At 34.1% G+C, this 22,394-nt stretch overlaps 1 protein-coding gene across 1 annotated transcript in view; it reads left to right on the top strand.

The window, feature by feature from the left end:
- The window catches only part of LOC105466173 (transmembrane protein 26), a 50,139-nt gene that overhangs the window by 15,600 nt on the left and 12,145 nt on the right, over positions 1 to 22,394 (top strand). The window contains exons 2-4 of the mRNA XM_011715159.3: positions 2,039 to 2,117; positions 6,960 to 7,073; positions 9,147 to 9,367. Coding sequence (XP_011713461.2) covers positions 2,039 to 2,117; positions 6,960 to 7,073; positions 9,147 to 9,367 — 414 coding nt within the window. The remainder of the gene's footprint in view (positions 1 to 2,038; positions 2,118 to 6,959; positions 7,074 to 9,146; positions 9,368 to 22,394) is intronic.

Here is a 22,394-nt window from a genome sequence, read left to right as displayed (position 1 = left end):
TAAACATGGGCTTTTGATATCTCTCTACAGCTTCACCATCCTCCAAGACAGATTTTAATAATATCATGACCCATAACCTTTTGTTTCGAAATTGGTTTTCACAGGAAATCAAAGGTGGGGGAGTATCTATATTAAATATTGATTTTTTAAGAGACCTCTCTTTCTCTTGCCCTTTCTCCCTTCCTTTCTCTAGAAGTTGAAAAAATTTATTAGTGAAAGAATTAATAGCCTTTAAAAATATCATTCTAAATTTTCTCTTTTCATTTCACTTTTCTCTCCTGAATTATAATAACATAGTTTGGGTAGCATTTCATCTCAAATAATTCTACTTGTTGAGCAATTAACATTTCTATTTTCTAGGTCATTTCAAACTATTGCTGTGTATTAAAAGCATTTTAATACAATTATAGTGACATAACTTTGACTTTGAGATGTTCTGTAATGCAAGAGTCCTCTAAAATAAAGTTCAATTTGTTTTGTTTGCTTGTTTGTTTGTTTTTTCTTGAGACGGAATCTTGCTCTGTTGCCTAAGCTGGAGTGCAGTAGCCAATCTCAGCCCACTGCAACCTCTCTGCCTTCTGGGTTCAAGCAATTCTCCTGCCTCAGCCACCCAAATAGGTGGGATTACAGGCCCACACTACCATGCCTGGTTATTTTTTTTGTATTTTTAGTAGAGACAGGGTTTCACTATGTTGGTCAGGCTGGTCTCGGACTCCTGACCTCAAGTGATCCACCTGCCTCGGCCTCCCAAAGTGCTGGGATTACAGGCCTGAGCCACTGTGCCCGGACCAATTTGAAGAAATAAATTTGGAAAGTATGTTATTTTTCTTATTTCAGCATTTTAAGGAAACATTTATGTTGTACCATGTCTGATAATAATACTAGTAATATCTACCTATTATTGAATTCCCACCACTGCCAGGCACTGCTTTACAGGAAGTAAAATAAAAAACTCTGTGAGATGAATGTAACTGCTGAATTGTGCCCCCTTCCAGATTTCTAGATTTAAGTCCTAATCCCAAATGTGACAATATTTGGAGATTAATTTGGTCATTAAGGTTAAATAAGTCATAAAGATAGGGTCCTAATCCAATAAAACTGAAGGCTTTATAAGAAGAGGAAGAGACAGATATCTGAGGACACGTGGAGAAGGCACTGTCTACGTGTCAGGAAGGGAGCCCTCACCAGAATCCCACTCTTCTGGCCCCTTAACCTCAGACTTCCAGCCTCCAGAGCTACTGAGAAAATTAATGTCTGTAGTTTAAGTCACGTAGTCTATGGTATTTTTGTACAGCAGCCTGCGTTGGCTGATATAGTGACATTTTTGTGGATTAGGAAACAAACTGAGAGGTCAGTGCCAAAACCAGCATTTAAACCTGAGTGTGCTGGATCACAAAAGTCCACTCTTCAGATTCCTCTCTGAATTTTGAATGAGAAAACAGGGAATATAGATATCTTTAAAAAATACCAAAGGCTTACACTGTTGGTTGTTTGTGTTTTTATTTTATAGGTTTAGCAAATCACGCACAAAGCCAATGGGTTACTCTCATTCTTAGTCCTTATCATCTGATTTTTGTGTTCTAGCACCATGTTATTGTTTGAGCTCTCAGAATTCCAGGTTAATGTTGAAAAATGTAGCCAAATCTTGAAATTGTAATGTCTAATAAATCCAACATTTACTGCTGCTGTGTTTGCTTTTTGTAAAACATATTAAATACAAAATATCCAGTGTAGTGCCTGAAACTAATTGGCAGTGTCCCATTAAACCATATCAAAATTAATGTCTATTAATTGGATTAGAAATTCAGTGAGAATGACAGCTGCTAGTGCCTTTTACAGTTACTTTGTTTCTTTGTAATCCATATGGCGGAAATCACATAATGCTTTTTCCTTCATTGAAATAAACACTTGAGATAAAAAGGTTCGACTCAATGTGGTCAGAGTATGTGCATTTGTTTTTCATTCTTCCTCTTAATTTTTTTTTTTTGAAAAATTAGCTTAAATTAGCTAAACTATTTTTTCTTCTCTCTTTTCACAGGTTTTCGCCAGCCATATTTGTATATCTGATTAGCATCGTTCCATCATTATGGCTTCTTGAATTGCACCATGAGACCCAGGTACCTCTTTTTGGAAAGTAGGAATTGACATATTCAGCAATAAGCTACTTTCACAGTATGATCCCATTTATTTCAGGAATTCACTTTTCTAAGTAACTGGAGTTATCAAGAATTGAATAAATAAGAGGCTATCAGCAAAAGGAAGTGAATCCATGATTTGCCAATAAAAGCCCCAATAAAATATATTACATTTTTGTAAGATTTAGGATTATATAGTGAATTAACATTTTGTGTTAGAGATCTTATTACTAAGACTTCCCCTGGCCCCCACCCTATAGGTCGGGGCCTACAGGTAGAGTTTACCTGGGGGTGTGGAAATTTGATTTCAATCCTTCCAGCTTCAGTGAGTTTCTATGTTGTGCTAAGAATGGGCACGCCTCAATGATCTGGCATTCTGTAAAGTGACACTTAGGAATTTCAAAAACAGAAACAAAACCCTTATCTGTACTCAGCTATATAAATACAATTAAACTTATAGGAGCCATTTAAAATAGTCTGTTTTAAAATGAAGGTTATACAGATTACAGGAGATTAATTTTTGGGAGTCCCACGGGCTGCCTTAGTAAAAAAGAAATTCTTTTCTAGAGCCCTGAAACTAAGATTAAAGGAGAGGAGCCGTAGGACCCACCATGTGGAAGGTGGGTTTATATGTGTTAGAAGATCACATTGTCCTAAAAATAAAATAGTAGCTTCCGGCCGGGCGCGGTGGCTCATGCCTATAATCCCAGCACTTTGGGAGGCCGAGGCCGGCGGATTACGAAGTCAAGAGATGGAGACCATCCTGGCCAACATGGTGAAACCCTTTATCTACTAAAAATACAAGAATTATCTGGGCCTGGTCGCGCACACGTGTAGCTTCAGCTACTCGGGAGGCTGAGGCAGGAGAATCGTTTGAAACTGGGAGGTGGAGGTTGCAGTGAGCCGAGATTGCATCACTGTACTCCAGCCTGGCAACAGAGCAAAACTCCGTCTCAAAAAAAAAAAAAAAAAAAGTAGCTTCCAATAATAATCCCTAATTTATTACAGATATTTTTAAAACAGTTATTTTCTACACAGATAGCTCTAATAAGCAGTCTCTAGGTTGGGTGCAGTCATATACTGCTGTTGATGTTCCTGTTCAATGCTGGGGAGGCCAAATTACTAAAGTCCATCAGATTCCAGCTTTGACTTCATAGTTCAGGTTACAGGACTACGTTACAGAGAAATGTAGTTATGACCTAGTAATATTTCGGCACCTTCACTGATAAAATACTTTTAAAAAGATCTGCGAGAATTTGGACTTACATAGATTTCTTTGTTATAATTGGTCATTTTATAGCAAGGTTAAGCCTCCAATATGTAACCCTATCTGCCTCCAATGTATAACCTTATCTGTAAAAGGCTTGCTCCAAATTATAGGCACACAAAGGGGAATTTAGTTCTGTGGACTACTTTTGAAGAATTCCACAAGCAAGTACCAAGAATGTAGGGATAAAGAAAACATTTTTCTCCCTTTAATCTCCTGCTAAAAATCACTAAAGTCATATAGACTATTCCTATGTCTGTAGCAAAAGTGTTTTTGTAACTGTATATTTTTGGTTCAAGTTATCATAGCTTTTTAAAACTATACTGTAAAGACTTAGGGGACTGTTTCAATCTCTACTACTTACTACTTTCAAGGGTATGAAAATAAGCTCTAGTGATTTGAATCAATTGTTTCTTTCACATCCAATTCTATGACATGGCTATCATACACAATAACCATTCATTTCCCTAAATGCTTTTATAATATAAATTTGTTGCACAATTAATTGATATACAGGTCAAATCCCATTACAACAAATAACGTGCAATGAAAAGCTCCCTTTTTAATAAAAAAAAAGATTTTTGAGCCCCAAGCAGTAGCTCTCTAATTTTCATACTACAAAAGAAATTGAACCTTTAGTAGTAATGGATTTGACTCATTTTGACACTGAATTAAAATGAATGCCCAGAGATTGAATTGGGCAGACTGAGCAGAAATGAAAGTAGAAAAATAGTAAGAGAGAAAGAAAGCATTGGAATTGCAGTTAAAGGAAGAAGAAATGGCAGAATAAAGAGAGTTACAGCAATTCTTCTAGTGTACTCATTTAGAACATTTTGGGAGTGATAATATTCACTTTTCTTCAGGTAGTCTCCTGTACTTTCACAAATGTTTTCACATATATGGACCCAACAACTACAGAAGTTAGGCATGATGCGTACATTTCTATTTGAAAGACGAGGATCCTGAGGCTCAGACAGGTTAAGTAATTTTCCTAAGTTGATACAGTAAATACACAGTAATGCTGGGGCCTAGAACCTAACAGATATCTAGTCCATTAAACCATATTGCCCTTCTCAGCTATCTGTTCTGTATTTTAGAGGCGTTTGCATCAGAATTATCTGAGTTGTTCATTGTAGAAAAGAGCAGTTTAATTTTCTTTCACATTTTCCCTTTACTCTATATACTATATGTTCTAACCCATGACTTGGCATTAGGAAAACATCCTGACCTATTTCATGAGACATTTCTCCTAGATGACTAATTTCTTACCTTCATTGCTGAATCTGGTTGGGTCTACATGTATGGGAACAAAACGTTCATGACAATGATCGTGACCTTAGCTCTCAGGTCCATTTAAGAAGTGACAAGATTAAAGTAATGGAAACATTCTGGTCTTCTTGTTGTCACAATTTCTTGGACACAGAGGAATATTTTTGAAGCTAATAAGAGTTTAATAGACACAGCCTATTAAAAAAAAAAAAGGCATGTTGATACCCCGATAATCTATGTGAACTCACCTATACAAGGCAGAATGTAAACAGTATAATCCCCAAAACAATACAAGTCAGGCTAGGTTTTAAGAGTGAAGTCACTTGTTCATTGCAGTCCCAATGTAGAGGCCACTTGGAGGAAAATCTTATCAATCTGTGACAAATAGAGTAACAGGAGTGGAGAGCAACTCAGATAAGTCTTAATACCATAATATGGACTATGAAGCTATTTGCTTCCACGTTATCTTCTACTGCACTAAAGCATGGCCTTTTTTGTTAAATAAAAAGATGTTTATGTATCTTTAGTTTTAAGAATGTCAAAAACATATTAAGGTCACCATTTTTAATACAAGGTCTGTTTTCATGCCTACAGAATGGTCCAAATGTTTTTCCTCTGGAAATAAATAAAGTCACCAACATGCTTTGCAATGAAAATTTGTTGCTTGGTTAAAGATTTAATTTTTATCTTCATTAGCTGTTTTTGGAGCCTTAGCTGCACACATATACACACACACACAAAGTGTGCAAACAACTGTATTTTTGCTCCTACGGATATGGCATATGGCCATTTTTCTTAATTATTCTTATCATTTCAAACATAATACTAGTTGTTTGGATAGAGGGTAGAAAAAACAGCTTCTTGCAGACTTTCTTTTCTGCTTTTTCAAGTAGCTTATAGAGTAGTCGATGATGTATCCAGAATGATTAAGAAAAATATCCTTTTTACAGCTTTAATTTTTTTAAAAAATAAGTCCTCTCTAAATACAAATGTGTGATCGTGGATGTATGGTGGTTGTAGTGGTGGTGGTGGTGAATGTGTGTGTGTGTTTCAAAATATGTTAGCACTGCAGATGTTTGAAAAACCTTCAACTTTTTTTTAAGCCAGTTTGTAAAATATGCATTGGGTACAGCTACATTTTCAAGTGTCACCCCTTTCTTCTCTTATATAATTTTTCCTTCTCTTACCTCGGATTCCCAGCATACGGTGGATAAATATCATGCACAATTCACCTGCAGAAATTCTCATACAAAATGAAGAAACAAAAAAGGAAAAATGCCACTTTTTATGTCTATTGTTGAATTTTCCATAAACCTAAATTGGCTCTTACACTGTCACTAAAATGTATGTTTTGGTGCTAATTTTTTAGGTTGTTTCAGTGCTTGACAGGATTAAAAGTGATTGTATTATTTACTTAAGCAATATGATATTTTAGATAAAGAGGCTTCTGGATAAGAAACAAACTCTTAAAATACTATATACACACACATATACACACACAGACACACACTGTGGAATACCACACAGCTATAAAAATAGCTAAATCATGTCCTTTGCAGTAACATGAATGAAGCTGGAGGCTAGTATTCTAAGCAAACTGACACGGGAACAGAAAACCAGATACCACGTGTTCTCACTTATAAGTGGGAGCTAAAAGCTGAATACACATGGACACAAAGATGGGAACAACAGACACTGGAGACTACTTGAGAGGGGAGGGATGGAGGGAAGTGTGAATTGGAAGGCTGCTTCTCAGGTACTCTGTTCACTACCTGGGTGATGGAATTCTTTATACACCAAGCCTCAACAACATGCAATTTACCCATGCACGTGAACCCCAAAACCTAAAATAAAAGTACAAAAAGAAAAAAAAATCACCATAATTTCCTTGACCAGGATCATATATGTTTTATTGTTGTCACTGGTTATTTGTTTGGTTTTAAATTCTTGCAGGGTTTAAGAAAGGAATCTCAGTTACCAATCTATAAATTCTACAGCTCTCTGCAATGACTCAGTATTTGCATCCTCATCGACCTAAGGAAAAATAAGATTTTGTATAGTTGACACTCTTTTCATATAGATTAAAAAGTGGATTTCCATCTCAGGCCTATATTCTGATTTTTGGAAATGTTTATGTGTATGCTGTATAAACTTTGCATATCTGCTCATAATCTCTTGAACAGATTGAACTCTATATACTATACATTATGAGACATACTGTATGTTTTGAGCTCTACCATATTGTGCTAATTTTTTGCCACAATTGCCTTCCCCGACCCCATTCTTAGTATTGCAGTATCCAGGCTGAAGGAACATCACAGAATATCAGCAGAAAAGAAGTCTTCAATCAAACATTGACATCCAATGAACAAATCAGTAGAGCTGATGATCTCATTGAGACGGTGAGAGCTTTTCCACTGTACATTAAAGGGTCTAGCAAATGGTGGACTTGGTATAATCCTCAATTACCTGCTATACACCTCTCCCAGCTAATTCTTTTCAGAAGAAAGTTATCCATTATTTGGCTCATGAATTCACAAAATAATTATATTTTTAAATTATTAAACATATTTAATATGCATAAATATATACATTGATACATTATGTATAAATAGATACATTTAACCTGCCTCATTAAGGAACACTTAAAGAGGATAATGTGTGCACAATGAGAGACATCTACATTTATGAAGCAATGATATAATTAAAAAATTGGGATATGATAATTTTAAGACTTTCTTTTTTAGAGGAATATTAGATTCACAGCAAAAATTGAGAGGAAGGTACAGAGATTTCCCATATACTCTGTATTCATGTACAGCCTCCTCATTCATCAATACCCTGCACCACAGTGGTGCATTTGTTAAAACTGATAAACCTACATGACATTGTTGTGGATGCCAATAAAAATGGCATTTTGTTTTTAATTTCAAATTTCACTTATTCTTTGCTGGTATATAGGAAAGAGATTGACTTTTGTATATCAACCTTTTATCACACAACCTTGCTATAAACGTTTACTAGTTCCAGGAGGTTATTTATTTATTTATTTATTTTGCCAGTTCTTTGGGATTTTCTACCTAAACAATTATGTCAACTGTGAACAGAGACAGTTTTATTTCTTTTATTTTATTTCTTCCCTATACGTTTTATTTTATTTTCTTGTCTTATTGAATTAGCTAGGGCCTCCACCATATGTATTTTGTAGCTGTTTATTAATAAAATAGAGAAGATTTCCGGCCAAAACAGAATCCCTTTCTTTTTCTTCATAAGGCTGTTATTTGGCAAACTGACCATGACCTGTTTAAAAAGGAAAAGGCCCCTATCACTGAAATGTATTTTCAATAATGAGATGCACTATTAGTTCTGTGAGGTTTAGTGGAATGAACCTTGGGTTCTAATTCAAGCTCCAATCACAATTTATTTACATTAGTCTGGACAAATCACTTAGGTTCTCTCTCAGTTTTTCATCTGACAATCAAAATTATTAATATTTACTAGTATGCTTTCTGTATACATTAAATATGATGTATGTAAAGTTTCATAGTACTGATATAAGAAAGAGTACAAATGGAAGATTATTCATTTTCATGTCTGGCTTCAATCAGGATAGCATTATGCCTCGTCTTTTATCCTCCCTTGTGCATTTGATATCAGCAAGTGATGGAGAGGGATAAATGAATTTTGCACAAACAGTTAAGTCACTTCCATAAGTAAGTTGGAATCATTATCCACTGGAGACCTAAGTCCTTGTAGGGGCAATAGTACACTTTGAGACTTATTTAGAAGGTAATTGGGCAAGAGTTGTCATCCAGAATACATTGGTGGGATGTAAGTTTTTCTAGGTCTAAGAATAATGGCAGAGTAAAATTTGCTTTGGCTTATGGATTATTGAATAATATGTACTCAGAATAAAAATAATTTTATAGTTATTCTCTTTCTTTACATTTAGGTAATCGATAAACATTATTACATTTTTATGTTTAGCTATAATAGAGTTTTAAAGCAAAAAGAAAGGGAAGATTTGTACAATGCTAAAAATATTTCAAGATTAGTAAATTCAGATTTTAAAATCTATTAAAAATATAGGAAGTTTTTGTGCTATTAATATGGATTTTGTAAAACTTTGCTATGTGTTATTTTTTGTTACACAGTGTAATAAAATGAGACATGATCTTTAAAACATTGTAAAATTGGTTCTTTAAATACCATATGGTATAATCCCACTTTTAAGTTTAAGGCTTAAATTACTTGCTAGTTATAGGCACCCCCATCTTAAGGACCACAGTAGCTCTTTATTTTTTCCAGAGTGTTCAGCTGAAAGGCATTTTACTTTCTTTAGCAAGTAAAGAATAACTCCTGAAAATGACTGTCTACAAAAGCAAACTCTTGATTGAAATCATGGTGAAGAAAATATTTCTTTCTCAGGTGGTGGCTCATAATCCTTCTGTCTGTATGACACTTCTGTTAAACAGGCCAAAATATTTGTGAATAACTTATCTACAGTTTGTGAGAAAGTTTGGACATTGGGACTCCATCAAACATTCCTGTTAATGCTAATAATTGGAAGATGGCTTTTACCCATTGGAGTCGGGATCACTCGAGATCAACTCTCTCAACTTCTTCTTATGTTTGTGGGGACAGCGGCTGACATACTGGAATTCACAAGTGAGACCCTAGAAGAACAAAATGTGAGGTGAGCATTCCTTGCAACAAAAACACCTTGTGTTCAGGGTCAAGACCATGCACCTGTCTCTTGGTTCTGTGACTTGTATATCACATGAATTCGAATTTTTAGTATATTTTATATGCAATGTTAGGATCAGAGAATTTGCTGCTATTTGCATATTAGAAACCAGCGCAGTCTTTATGCTTTTTGACAAATACATAAAGGAGATTTCTGCCAGAGAAAGAGACACATAATATTCTCTGTGGGAGAGAACAGAAAGGCTCTGCATGTTTTCATGACTACAGGTTAGGTAGAGTCATGGTTCTCTGAAAACCTGAAGTGGAATGACCATCCCTAGCCCCTCTTTTCCACTCCTAAGTGTGAGAAGCATAGCCAATCATAAACACAGCACAGTTACAGTTTAAGAGAGCACTGAGAGAAGACATGGAGAAGTCTCTTCCTATCCATTTGGGGATTTGCATTCTCTGGTGTAAATGGAGAATGGGGCAGAGGTTTTATTTTACTAAATTTTATTTTTAGTCAGTTTTGTTCAAAGTGCCCAAAGGCTTTCTGGTGTAGAGGCCTATAAATTAAAACTTATTGAGTTGGTACTTTTATTTTTGCCACAAGCAAATAAACTCAGAATCCATGATCACATCTGTTTACAGAACGACTTCCTTACCGTTAGGGATTTAAGTCTCAATGCCTGAATATACTTTAAGCTTGGGTTGTTTTGCACTATGCCATAAAAATAAATTGGAATGAGGCTGGCTTTTAATGCTACAGTTTACTTTATGCTGTGCTTCTCAAACAACGAAACATAAAGCTCAACAAAATACACTAACTTACCAAGTAAATTTAATATCCCAATTATAGCACAAATTATATTTATAACCATGAGCTACCTTTACAAGATAATTTCCTGTTTCATTTATACTAATTTTTCTCATAGCTTATTAAGTTGACATATTTTTTTAAAAAATCCAATCTAAATTGATTCATTATCGTCATAGTGTTGATTTTAGTTCTGTAGTTTTAATGTCTTAAGTATGGTCAATACTTTACATTGTAAAATGTATTTTCAAATAAAATACAATGTTGTTACAAGAAAAACTTCAAGAAATCATGACAGAGCATATAAAAGTGACAGGGACATCACAAAACAAACATAATTAACTCCACCTATGTAGAAATAAACATGTACATGCAAAACATTTAGGGAGATAGGAGAAAACATAGAGTAGTAAAAGAGGTAGTAAGGAGGGATATGTTTTGTGGGGCCGGTCATAAAATTATAAGAAATGCCTAACTCGGTTATCTTAATGGACTGTTGGTAGTCCCATCCAGAAGTGACACCAAGGAGCAATTTATAGATCTGTGTTTTCCAATAAAGGTTGAATATTAAATAATTTTGTGAATAAAAGTAGATTTGCCCAGCAAAACAAACAAAAAACCCAAATAAACAAACAAAAAAAAAACCCAAATCTTGAAAACCATAAGGGATTTTTTCACTCACCCAGTACTGATTTGTTATCTAATGTGTCAAGCACCGAGCTAGGCAGAGATTGGGGAACAAATTGTGAGCAAGTATTAGTAGAAGGACACACAGGCCTATCTCAATTAAGACTATTTCAATTCAGCAAGAATTTAGGAGCACTTGATGTTTCAAGACACCATAAATACCCCCAATTTCTTCTATCACCTACAAATTACTCTTAATGCTTCATAAATATATATTTTTATCATTTTAAACTTGTATCATATCCTAGGAAAGCTGATGTTTAATGGAGCCCAATAAATTATGTCATAGTTTTTAATGGTTACTGTTTTTAAAATTTGTTTTCAATTTTCATTGTCTCAGTTTGAAGTCATTTTTAATATTACCACATTGTGACGGTAGCCTTCTGTAATTCCCATTCAAGTCCTATGTGCCTCTATTACTCAAATATCCACTCTCCCAAAAACCCTCCCAAAGTGAAAGCCCAAGAAGAATATAAAATTTTTCTCTCTCCTAGAAATTAGCTTCCATGTTCTGATTTCTTGTTTTGGTTCTCACCTATACTGCAAGAATTGACACTGCAAATATCTATCTTTTCAAGGAAGAAGACCCTTAATCCTTTCCCACTGGGACATAAGCCTTCCCTTTTAGGCTCAAGAGGATAATTATGAAGAATATTCTTAATACATAAGTAAAAGATATTTATATCTAATAGAAGAAGGGATCACTTCATTGTAGTCTACTCAGCATTGCCTATTATCATGACATTTCACTTTTTCTAATGTTTTAATCCATAGTTTGGGCTGATAGATTTAGGAGAAAGCCTACAATGATATCTACATCACAAAAATGTCTAAATCTCTTCCCCATTTTCTAGCTAATATGTCAAATTCTATTTTTTATTAAATAAATTTCCTTCCTTTGGCTCACATTAAAGTTCATCTACCTAAGTTTTATGCATTTACATAGATTTGTAAAGCTTCTGACTGCATTTTTTTCTTAACAGCTTTATGAAGTTATGGTTTAAATAACACAAATTTCAACTGTAATTCTATAGTTTAATGATATTTAGTAATTATAGATTTGTTTATCCATAACCACAATCCGGGTTTAGAACATTCCCATCACTCCCAAAAGATTCCTGTGGCTGTTTGCAGTCAATCTTCACTCTTAACAGGCAACCACTGATATACTTTATGTCTCTGTGGATTTCTCTTTCTTAGAAATTTCATGGAAATTGAATTATAAAATGTGTACTCTTTTATGTGTGGCTTTTTTATGTAACATAATGTTTCTGGGATTCATCCATGTTGTTTCATGTTTAGCTCCTCTTTAGTTGCTAGTGTTCCATTAAACGCATATACCACATTTTGTTTATTCATTCAGTAGTAGATGTACATGTGGATAACTTCCAGCTTTTTGATACTAAGAATGATGTTGCAAAGAGGATTCACTGACAATCTTTTGCCTGGCTATGTTTTCATTTCTCTTTGGTAGACACCTAAGAGTGGAATGGCTGGTTATATGCTAAGTATAGCTTTAATTTTTTAATAATCTGCTGAGATGTTTCTAAAGTGACTGTATTAATTTGTATTCCCACCCGCAATGTATGAGGATTCCATTTTCTCTACATCCTTATCAACAATTGTTTTCCCCCCAGTCTTTTTTATTATACCCTTCTGATGGATGTAGAGTGGTATCTCACCAGGACATTAATTTGCAGTTCTTTAACAACTAATGTTGCTGAGCATCTTTTCATTGGAATATTAGCTATTCATATCTCTTCTTTGGTGATGTGTCTGTATATTTTTCTTCATTTTTTATTGGATTGCCTTTTTATTATTGAGTTGTAAAAATTCTTTATATATCCTTGATACAAGTCCTTTATCAAATGTCTAAATATAAATATTTCTTCCCTGTGTTCAGCTTGTTTTTTAATGTTATCTTTTGAAAAACACATTTTTAAAATTTTAAAGAAGTTCAAATCTATCAATATTTTCTTTCACATTTTTGGTGTCATATCTAGGAACTATTTTCCCAACCCTAAATGAGAAATATAATTTCTTTTGTTTTCTTATTGATATGGTTTGGCTGTGTCCCCACCCAAATCTCATCTTGAATTGTAACTCCCACAATTCCCAGGTGTCGTGGGAGGAACCCGGTGGGAGGTGATTGAATTATGGGAACAGGTCTTTCCTGCACTGTTCTTGTGATAGTGAATGAGTCTCACAAGATCTGATGGTTTAAAAGTGGGAGTTTCCCTGCACAAGCTGTCTTTGCCTGCTGTCAGTCACTAAGATGTGACTTGCTCCTTCTTGCCTTCCCCCATGACTGTGAAGGCTCCCCAGTCATGTGGAACTGTAAGTCCATTAAACTCTTTTTCCTGTACAAATTACCCAGTGCCGGGTATGCCTTTATCAGCAGCATGAAAATGGACTCGTACACTTATGGAATGTTTTAGTTCTCTTACATTTGTTTCTATTATCTGTTTTTACATAATTTTTGTGTACAGTGGGAGGTAAGGTTCCAAGTTTATTTTTTATTTTTGGCACTGCCCCATTCCAGCTGGGACTAATTTTCCCAGTACCATTTGTTGAAAGGATTCTTTCTTTATTATATTGCCTTAGCATCGTTGTCAAAAAATCAATGGATCACAGATGTAAAGCTTTTTCTCTGGACTTTCTGTTGTGTTCCAATTGTTTTATATATTTGTCATTATACCAACACCACACTATCATGATTATATAGCTATAGTGAGTTTTGAAATTGAATATTGTAAGTCTTCCAGAATTGTTCTTTTAAAATTTGTTTTAGCTGTTGTAGGTGCTTTACATTTTTATATAATTGTTAAAATTCTCCTTTCAAGTTGTAGAAAGGGTAAAAAAATTTTTAGAAAACTTACTATGCTCTTGGTAGAGAATGAATTGAATCTAAAGATCAATTTGGGAAGAATTGTCATCTTAACAATATTAAATTTTCCAATCTGTGAACACAAAATATCTCATCCTTTGTTTAGATATTCCTTAATTTCTCTCAGCAATGTTTTGTAATTTGCAGTGTGCAAGGCTTGTATTGCTTTTCTTAACTATTTCCTAAGTTTTTATTCTTTTTGATGCTCTTACTAGTGGAATTATTTTTTTAATTTTATTTTCACATTTTTCATTGCTATAATAGAAACACAGTTTACTTTATATGATGATCTACTACCACAGCCATGCTCAACTTGCTAATTAGTTTTATCCCTTAAGTTTTCTCCTTACAAGATCATGCTGCTTGTGAACAGACTGTTTTGATTCTTTCTAATCCGTATGCCTTTAATTTATTTTTCTTGCCTTATTGCACTGAAAAAAACTTCTTTCAATGTCAAATAGAAGTAGTAAGAGTAGACATTTCAATCTCAAAAGATAAGCATTCTGTCTTGCTATATTAAAGATGATATTAGTTGTGGGTTTTGTATAGATGCCCTTTACCAGTTTGAAGAAATTTCCTTTTATTTCTAGATTATTAGGAATTATTTTTTGGTGTGTGTTAAATTTTGTTAAATACTTTTCCTGCTTTTATTAAGATAATTAAGTGTTGGTTGTCTTTTATTCTATTAAAACAATATATTACACTAATTAATTTTCAGATGTTAAACCAACTTTGACATTTTTTCTCTTTTGATACAGGGTCTTGCCCTTTAGCCCAGGCCCAGGTACCACCCAGTGTGGTCACCACTGCATTGACCTCCTGGGCTCAAGTGATCTTCCTAGCTCAGCCTCCCAAGTAGCTGGGACCACAGGCACATGCCACACCTGGCTAATTTATTTTATGTTTTGTAGAGATAGGATCTCCGTATGTTTCCCAGTCTGCTTTTGAACGCCTGGTCTCAGTACCCCCGCCTAAGCCTCTCAAAGTGCTAGGATTATAGGTGTGAGCCACTTTGCCCAGTCTGTAATACTTTTTACATGTTATTGGATTCAGTTTGCTAACATTTGCTTATGAGTCATATTGATCTATAGTATTCTTTTCTAATGATATCTTTTTCTGTCTTTGGTAATGCTGACTTCATCAAATACCTCAAGAAGTATTCCTTCTTTATTTTCTGAAAGATTTTACATAGGTTTGGTCTTATTTCTTCTTTAAATATTTTATAGAATTCTCCTAGGGAGCCACCTGGACCAAGGTTATTTTGTGGGAAGATTTTTTAAATTATAAATTTAATATCATTACTTTATATAGGTCTATTTAGATATTCTATTTCCTCTTAAATCAGTTTTGGTTACATTTTCCTTTCTAGGAATTTTTCTATTTTGTCTAAGTTGTAGATTTTTGTCATAAAATTGTCCATAATATCTACTATATATGTGTTAATTTCTGTGGACTGAGTTGTGGTACCCTCCTTTTTCATTCTTGAGTTTAGCAATTTCTGCCTTCTCTCTTATTTTTTTAGGGGGTGAGGGGAGGCGCTGATGTTTACTTTTTTAGTTTGATCAGGTTTATTGATTTTGTTGATATTTAAACATAACCAGCCTTTGGTTTTATTGATTTTCTCTATTGTTATTCTGTTTTCCACCTCATGGGTTTCTGTTCTGATGTTTAATTTTTCCTTCCTTATGCTTGCTTTGGATTTAATTTGCTCTTCTTTTTTTTTCTAATTTCTTCAGATGGAAACTTTGATTACTGACCTTTCATATTTTCTACTATATTTGAGACCTTTCATCTTTTCTACTATAGACATTTAAAGTATGAATTTTCCTGTAAGCACTGCTTTGCCAGCTCCCCATAAATTTGATATGTCTTTTTTTGTTGCTTAATGCAGTTCAAAATATTTTCCAATTTATTCTGGCATTCTTTTTATATGGGTTGTTTAGAAGTTGGCTGTTTAACTTCTAAATATATGGGGATCCCTTAGACTGTTTGTTGTTGTTGTTTTCTGCTTTAATTCTACTTTCATCTGAGGATCTACTTTAAATTGTTTCAGTATTTTTAAATTTATGGAGACTTACTTTATGGTCTATTATATGGCCTATCTGGAGATCCATGTGTACTTGAGAAGAATGTGTCTTTACTTGGTGTTGGGTGGAGTGTTCTATAAAATGTTAGTTACATCACCTTGGTTGATAGCGTTGTTCAAGTCTTCTGTATCCTTACTGATTTTGTGTCTAGTTGTTCTATTGTTTCCTGAAAGTAGAACACTGAAATCTTTCATTCTAATTGTTGGAATGTCTGTTTCTCTTTCAAATACTGTCAGTTTTTGCTTAATATATTTTGGGGCTGTGTATGTAGGTGTGCAAAATTGAATTGTTAACATCTTTCCAATGTAGTAACATTTTGTCATGAATGATCACTTTTTCTTTAGTAATATTTCTTTTCTGAAAGTCAATTTTGTCTCCTACAAATATAGGCACTCCAGCTTTCTTATGTTGGCATAGGGATATCTTTTCTTATTCTTTTACTTTCAAATTATATGTATATATGTATCTACATTCTGTCCCTTATAAACAGCTTACAGTTGGATCCTGCATTTTCCTCCCTAGTTGAGTACAGTTTTTGTCTTTTGATTTAAGTTTACATTAGTTTACTAGGGCTATTATAGCAAAATACCACAAATATGGTGGCTTAAAACAACAGAAATTTCTTCTCTCACAGTTCCAGATGCTAGGAATCCAAAATCAAGGTGCTGGTTCCTATTGGAGGCTCTGAAGAAAAATCTGCTTCATGTTTCTCTCCTAGTTTCTGGTGGCTGCTAGCAACTCTTGGTGTCCTGTTGTTTGTTGATATATCACTCCAATTTCTCCCTTTCTTCACATGGCATTCACCCCAGTGTGTCTGTCTGTGTCTCCAAATTTTCCTTTTTTTATAAAGACACTAGTCATTGGATTAGGGCCCACCCTAATCCATATGACCTCATCTTAACTTGATTACATCTGCAAAGACCCTATTTCTAAACAAGGTCACAGTCTGAGACTCGGGTAGACATGGAATTTTAAGGGACACTATTGAAGCTGGTACACTGTGTTTAGACCATTAATATTTAATGTAATTATCGATATGATTAGATTTATAGCTGCCATTTTACTATTTGTTTTTTTTCTATGTCTCACATCCTTTTTATTTCTGTGTTACTCCTTTACTGTTTTGTTTTTCTGGTGGGGGTGGTTGTATGAGCATTTTTAAGTCAATGATGTTAATTTCTGTATACATTTTTTGAATTATTTTATTAGTAGATGCTCTAGGGATTAAAATATACATTTAAAAATTTTACACTCTATTATAGGGTAAAATTAACTTAATTCTGATAAAGCCTAACAATATGGCTCCATTTGGTCATAGCACTGTTGCCCCACTTGCTCCATTACTGATAACTCTGTTTCCTCCTCTTCCTTTTTGCTATTGTTTTTATAAATATATTATATCTTTGTATGTTATAAATCGAATAATCCAGTGTTATAATTAGTGTTCTATATAATCTTTTAATGTTTTAAAAAGATATTAGAAAATGTCTCTATAACTGTATATTTATATGTTCCTTTTAATTTCCCATACATTTATCATTTTCATGCACTTCATTTCTCCATGTGTATTTCAGTTACTATGTGGTGTAATTTCCTTTCAACCTGAAAGACTTTATTTAGTGTTTCTCCTAAGGCAAATCTGTAGTAAAAAATACTCCAAGTTTTTTTTTTTAATCTGAAAATGTTCTTATTTTGCCTTCATGTTTAAAGGATAGTTTTGCTATATAAAGAATTATTGGTTGACAGGGTTTTCATATATATATAATTTGAGGAAAAACATAGTTTACGGGTGTAAGAAGATGAACAAAACCATATAATAAGTAAAAACAAAGATCCACCATTTTACATATATACACATATATATAATTTCACTGTCTACTGGCCTTCATTGTTTCTGATCAGTGTTAGCCATTATAGATGACCTTCAAACAACATGAGTATGAACTGTGTGGGTCAATTTATATGCAGATTTTTAAAAAATAAAACTTACATTGGGTGTGCCTGCCTCTCTGGCCTCTCCTTTCACCTCCTCCACCTCCTCCACCTCTTCCACCCCAGAGATAGCAAGACCAGCCAGCCTCTCTTCTTCTTCCTCCTTCTCAGCCAACTCAATGTGAAGATAATGAAGATGCAGAGCTTTATGATGATTCAGTTCTACTAATGAATAGTAAATACATTTCCTCTTCCTTATGATTTTCTAAATAACATTTTCTTTTCTGTAGCTTACTTTATTATAAAAATATAGTGTGTAATACATGTAACATATAAAATATGTGTTAATTGACTGTTTATGTTATTGATATTACTTCCAGTCAGCAGTATGCTATTAGTAGTTAAGTTTTGGAAAAGTCAAAATTATACAGAGATTTTCAACTGTGTGTGGGGAGGTCAGTTCTCCTAACTAACCCCCACTTTGCTCGAAGGTCAACTGTACTTATTTGTTGTTACTCTGTACATCATGACTCAATTTTCTCTTGATGTTTTCTTTTCCTCTTTCGCTTTTTGTAGTTTGAGATATGTCTAAGTGTGGATATTTGCTTCTACTTATTCTAGGGCTTTATTGATCTTCTTATACCTGTAATTATGTTTTTCCTCAAGATTTTCAGCCACTATATCTCTAAATATTTTCTCCTCTCTTTTATATCTTTCTTCTTCTGGGTTTCCTATTAAAAATATATATGACTGACTATGTTCCACGGGTCTCTGAAGCTCTGCTGTTTTTTCTTCAATCTTTTTTCACTCTGTGTCTTTCAGATTAGATAATTTCTATTGATCTATCTTCTAGGTCACTGATTCTTTTTTTCTGCCATGTCAAATCCAGATGTAGAGTCCAATTGTAGAGGTTATTGAAATTTTCACTTTAGTTTGCATATTTTCAATTCTAGAGTTTCTATTTAATCATTTTCGTAGTTTCTGTATCTTTATTTACTCACTTGTTGAGTCATTGCCATGAGACTTTTCTTTAACCAATCAAACTTAGTTTTCTTTCATTCTTTGAACATATTTATAATAGTTGCTTTGAAATATTTTTCTGCTAACTCCAATGTCTGGACCTCAGTAGAGACAGTTTCTACTGTTGTGTTTTCCCTCTTAATTGTAAGTTAGATGTTTCTGGATTTTTTTCTTTTATTTATCACATACTTCCTTTGTTGAGAACTGGGCATTTTGGATAATATATTCTAACAATATGTTATCTTCAGGCTCCCCACCACTGCCACCAGCTGAGGCTTCTCATTTTGAAGCATCTGTTTTCTTAATTGGAGGAATGTATCTCTCCTTGGATTGTAGTCCCTGATGTCTCAGATTTTTAAAAAATACCTAGTTTTATTTTTAGTTCGACATCTTAGTGGTCACACCTATAGCTACGTTTTTGGTCAGTCAATAACTTGGGCAGATTGGAATCAAATACTGTGAGCCCTTATGACTTCCATTCTTTGATGATCTGTGCATGGAGCAGATAGCACATTTACAGTTCAAGATGTTTTCATGTCTGCCTCAGCTTTTGATTCCCACTGGGCCCTCTTTGGCCTTCCCTGAACACGCCTGCAGTTTTTCAGTCAGCCAGGCCTACAGGAGTACTCATCTAGCCCTTCTATAGCTCTCATTTTAAGAATCTCTCTATTAAATTTAAAGTTAGTTCATTACACTCCAAATGGGATTGCAGTCTCAAAGTAACAAGCTACATATTTTTAAAATATTTCCAATCAAATTTGTTACTTCTATTGACCACACCACTGAGTGTGAGATTTCATACTCCACTCCGAAGCCATCACTGGTAAAATTACCACTTTAACTGGTCAATATGGTGTTAGCATTCCCACAACTTGAATTAACTTAGTTTTTTTTTTCTGACTATAAGTCCCTAATTTATCTTTTCATACAGCATTTACGTTAAGAAACTTGATATCATAAATTCTGTTTCTGCCTCTTTGAAATGTAAATTTCCCAGCCTCTTGCCGGTTTGCAAACCAACAATATCTTTCTCAAGGACCTGGGAGCCATCTATTTAAAATGCAGTCTTAAAGAAAGATGGAGCCCCTATCTCCCAGCCTCTGTGAGAGTGTAGGATCCTAACTTTGAAAAGTGCCAATTACCAAACACAAGTGGCCTAATCAAATTGACCAACCTCCATCCTAACATTCTCCAGTACTTTTCCAGTAGGTCACCCCAGTTCTTGAAAACTCTCCTACTTTTTGTTTTAGCAGAGTTGAGTTTAATCTTTCTCTTGTATTTCAATAGTCTTGAATAAATTCTTCCTCATCTGTTTAACTTCATTCAGTACAGTTAAAAGAAAAAAAAATAGCCAAGCTGGGGATAGGGGAATGAGTATCTGTGGGTAAGAATCCTTCAGATTCTCACTGTTCTTACCTGAAGCTTGGTCAGCTTTTCATGAATAAATGTTACTTAATTTGTTGTTTGACTTTGGTTGATTTTGAGAGTCCTGATGGTTGTTTTTTGACAATTTTTTAATATTATACATGTTTGTTGGGGAAATTATTTGCTGACCTTTTCATTTCACTACAGCCACCTTCCAACATTTTCACAAGTCAGAATTTCAACATCATTGCCACGGAGAGTTCCCTGGCCATTTACACCTTTGGAGATCACTTTGTGCAGTCTTTTTTTCCCCCCAACACATTAATAAATCATGTATTAAAAAGAATTCTATTCTCACAGCATTACTAACATTTCCCTGTGAATACTTGACCATACAAAGGAAACTCTTCTTATGTTTACATTGTGTTTTACTTTTATTTTGCAGAGTTGAGGCTAATCTGTCTTTCACCTGGAAGAAATGGTGAAATATTTCTTCTAGGATAGGTTAATACTTCATTTTTTTCTTCCTTTCTATCATTTTTTCCTTTTCTGATGGTATTTGTCATTTTCTTTAAAAAAAAAAAAAACTAGATGAATTCTATCTGCTGATTGTCTCTTTTCTACAGGAATATTTACACTTCCAAAAAGAAATAGCCCCTACAAAGGACATGAACTCATCCTTTTTTATGGCTGCATAGTATTCCATGGTGTATATGTGCCACATTTTCTTCATCCAGTCTGTCATTGATGGACATTTGGGTTGGTTCCAAGTCTTTGCTATTGTGAATAGTGCTGCAATAAACATACATGTGCACGTGTCTTTATAGCAGCATGATTTATAATCCTCTGGGGGTATGCCCACTAATGGGATGGCTGGGTCAAATGGTATTTCTAGTTCTAGATCCTTGAGGAATTGCCACACTGTCTTCCACAATGGTTGAACTAGTTTACAGTCAACTGGAAACCATCATTCTCAGCAAACTATTGCAAGAACAGAAAACCAAACACCACATGTTCTCACTCATAGGTGGGAATTGAACAATGAGAACACTTGGACACAGGAAGGAGAACATCATACACTGAGGCCTGTCATGGGGTGGGGGGAGGGAGGAGGGATAGCATTAGGAGATATACCTAATGTAAATGATGAGTTAATGGGTGCAGCACACCAACGTGGCACATGTATGCATATGTAACTAACCTGCACATTGTGCACATGTACCCTAGAACTTAAAGTATAATAAAATTTTTTTTTAGAAAAAGAAATAGCTAAGCAAATTGGCAAAATATGACTTTTTATTTTTATTTTTAACCACCAGATTGGGTGTGCTGATACACCAAATGCCAGTCTTTTATCTTACTAGTTTTTCAAATAGAAAAGTGATACTAATGTTAATAATTAAACTTCCCAAGTTTTTTTGTCTCTCTCTGAATCAAGTTCATTGTCTCCTTACATGCTTCTCAGTTGACATTTGTGAAGGCAGATTATACACATGGGACAGTGGTGAATAAATCCACCCAAAATTCCTTTGCAGATCTTGAGTGTTTGCCATTAATCTCCATGATTTATTTACATTCTAACATTTAACCTTCCTGAGAATTTTTACTGTCTGATCTAATAATTCATATTTGCCTGCTTTAAAAATTTTCTGACCTACTTTTCCAAAATTGTGTTTGATAATTTTACTAGTATGTTTTTCAACACCCACATTCTTCCATATTTTGTGTGTGCATAGATAATATATGCATATGCAAAAATGTGCATTCATTATTGCATGGTTAAAGTTGAATTTATGTAGGGCTAGGGTTAGTATATCATTTATCCCTATTTTGTAGGATGATGAATAATATACAAAGATTTTAAGAAGCATACTGACATACTAGTAAAATTACTACTGCTACAATTATGTAATGTTTATTTATCACTTGTTGTGTGCTAAGAAGTCTTAAATGCTTTAATTCAGTAAGTTATTTTGCATTTACATTCACACTATGATGTAAATATTCTTATTATCACCATTTTATAAGCAAAAACATGTCAGGAGAGGCAAATAAAGTCTCAAGATGACATGAAACCAAAAATAACTAATTTGTAGTGATCTACCATAATAGCTTGTGTCACATGCTGTTCTAAGAGCTTTATATGTTTAACATGCTTAAATAATATACTGAATAAAATTATTATATAATCCAATTATTATTATTGTCTTCCTCATAATGTAAATGGGTAAACTAAAGCATA

This window comes from Macaca nemestrina, chromosome 9 (genome assembly GCF_043159975.1).
Source record: "Macaca nemestrina isolate mMacNem1 chromosome 9, mMacNem.hap1, whole genome shotgun sequence".
Taxonomy (NCBI): domain Eukaryota; kingdom Metazoa; phylum Chordata; class Mammalia; order Primates; family Cercopithecidae; genus Macaca; species Macaca nemestrina.
This window is presented reverse-complemented; position numbering and strand designations above follow the sequence as displayed.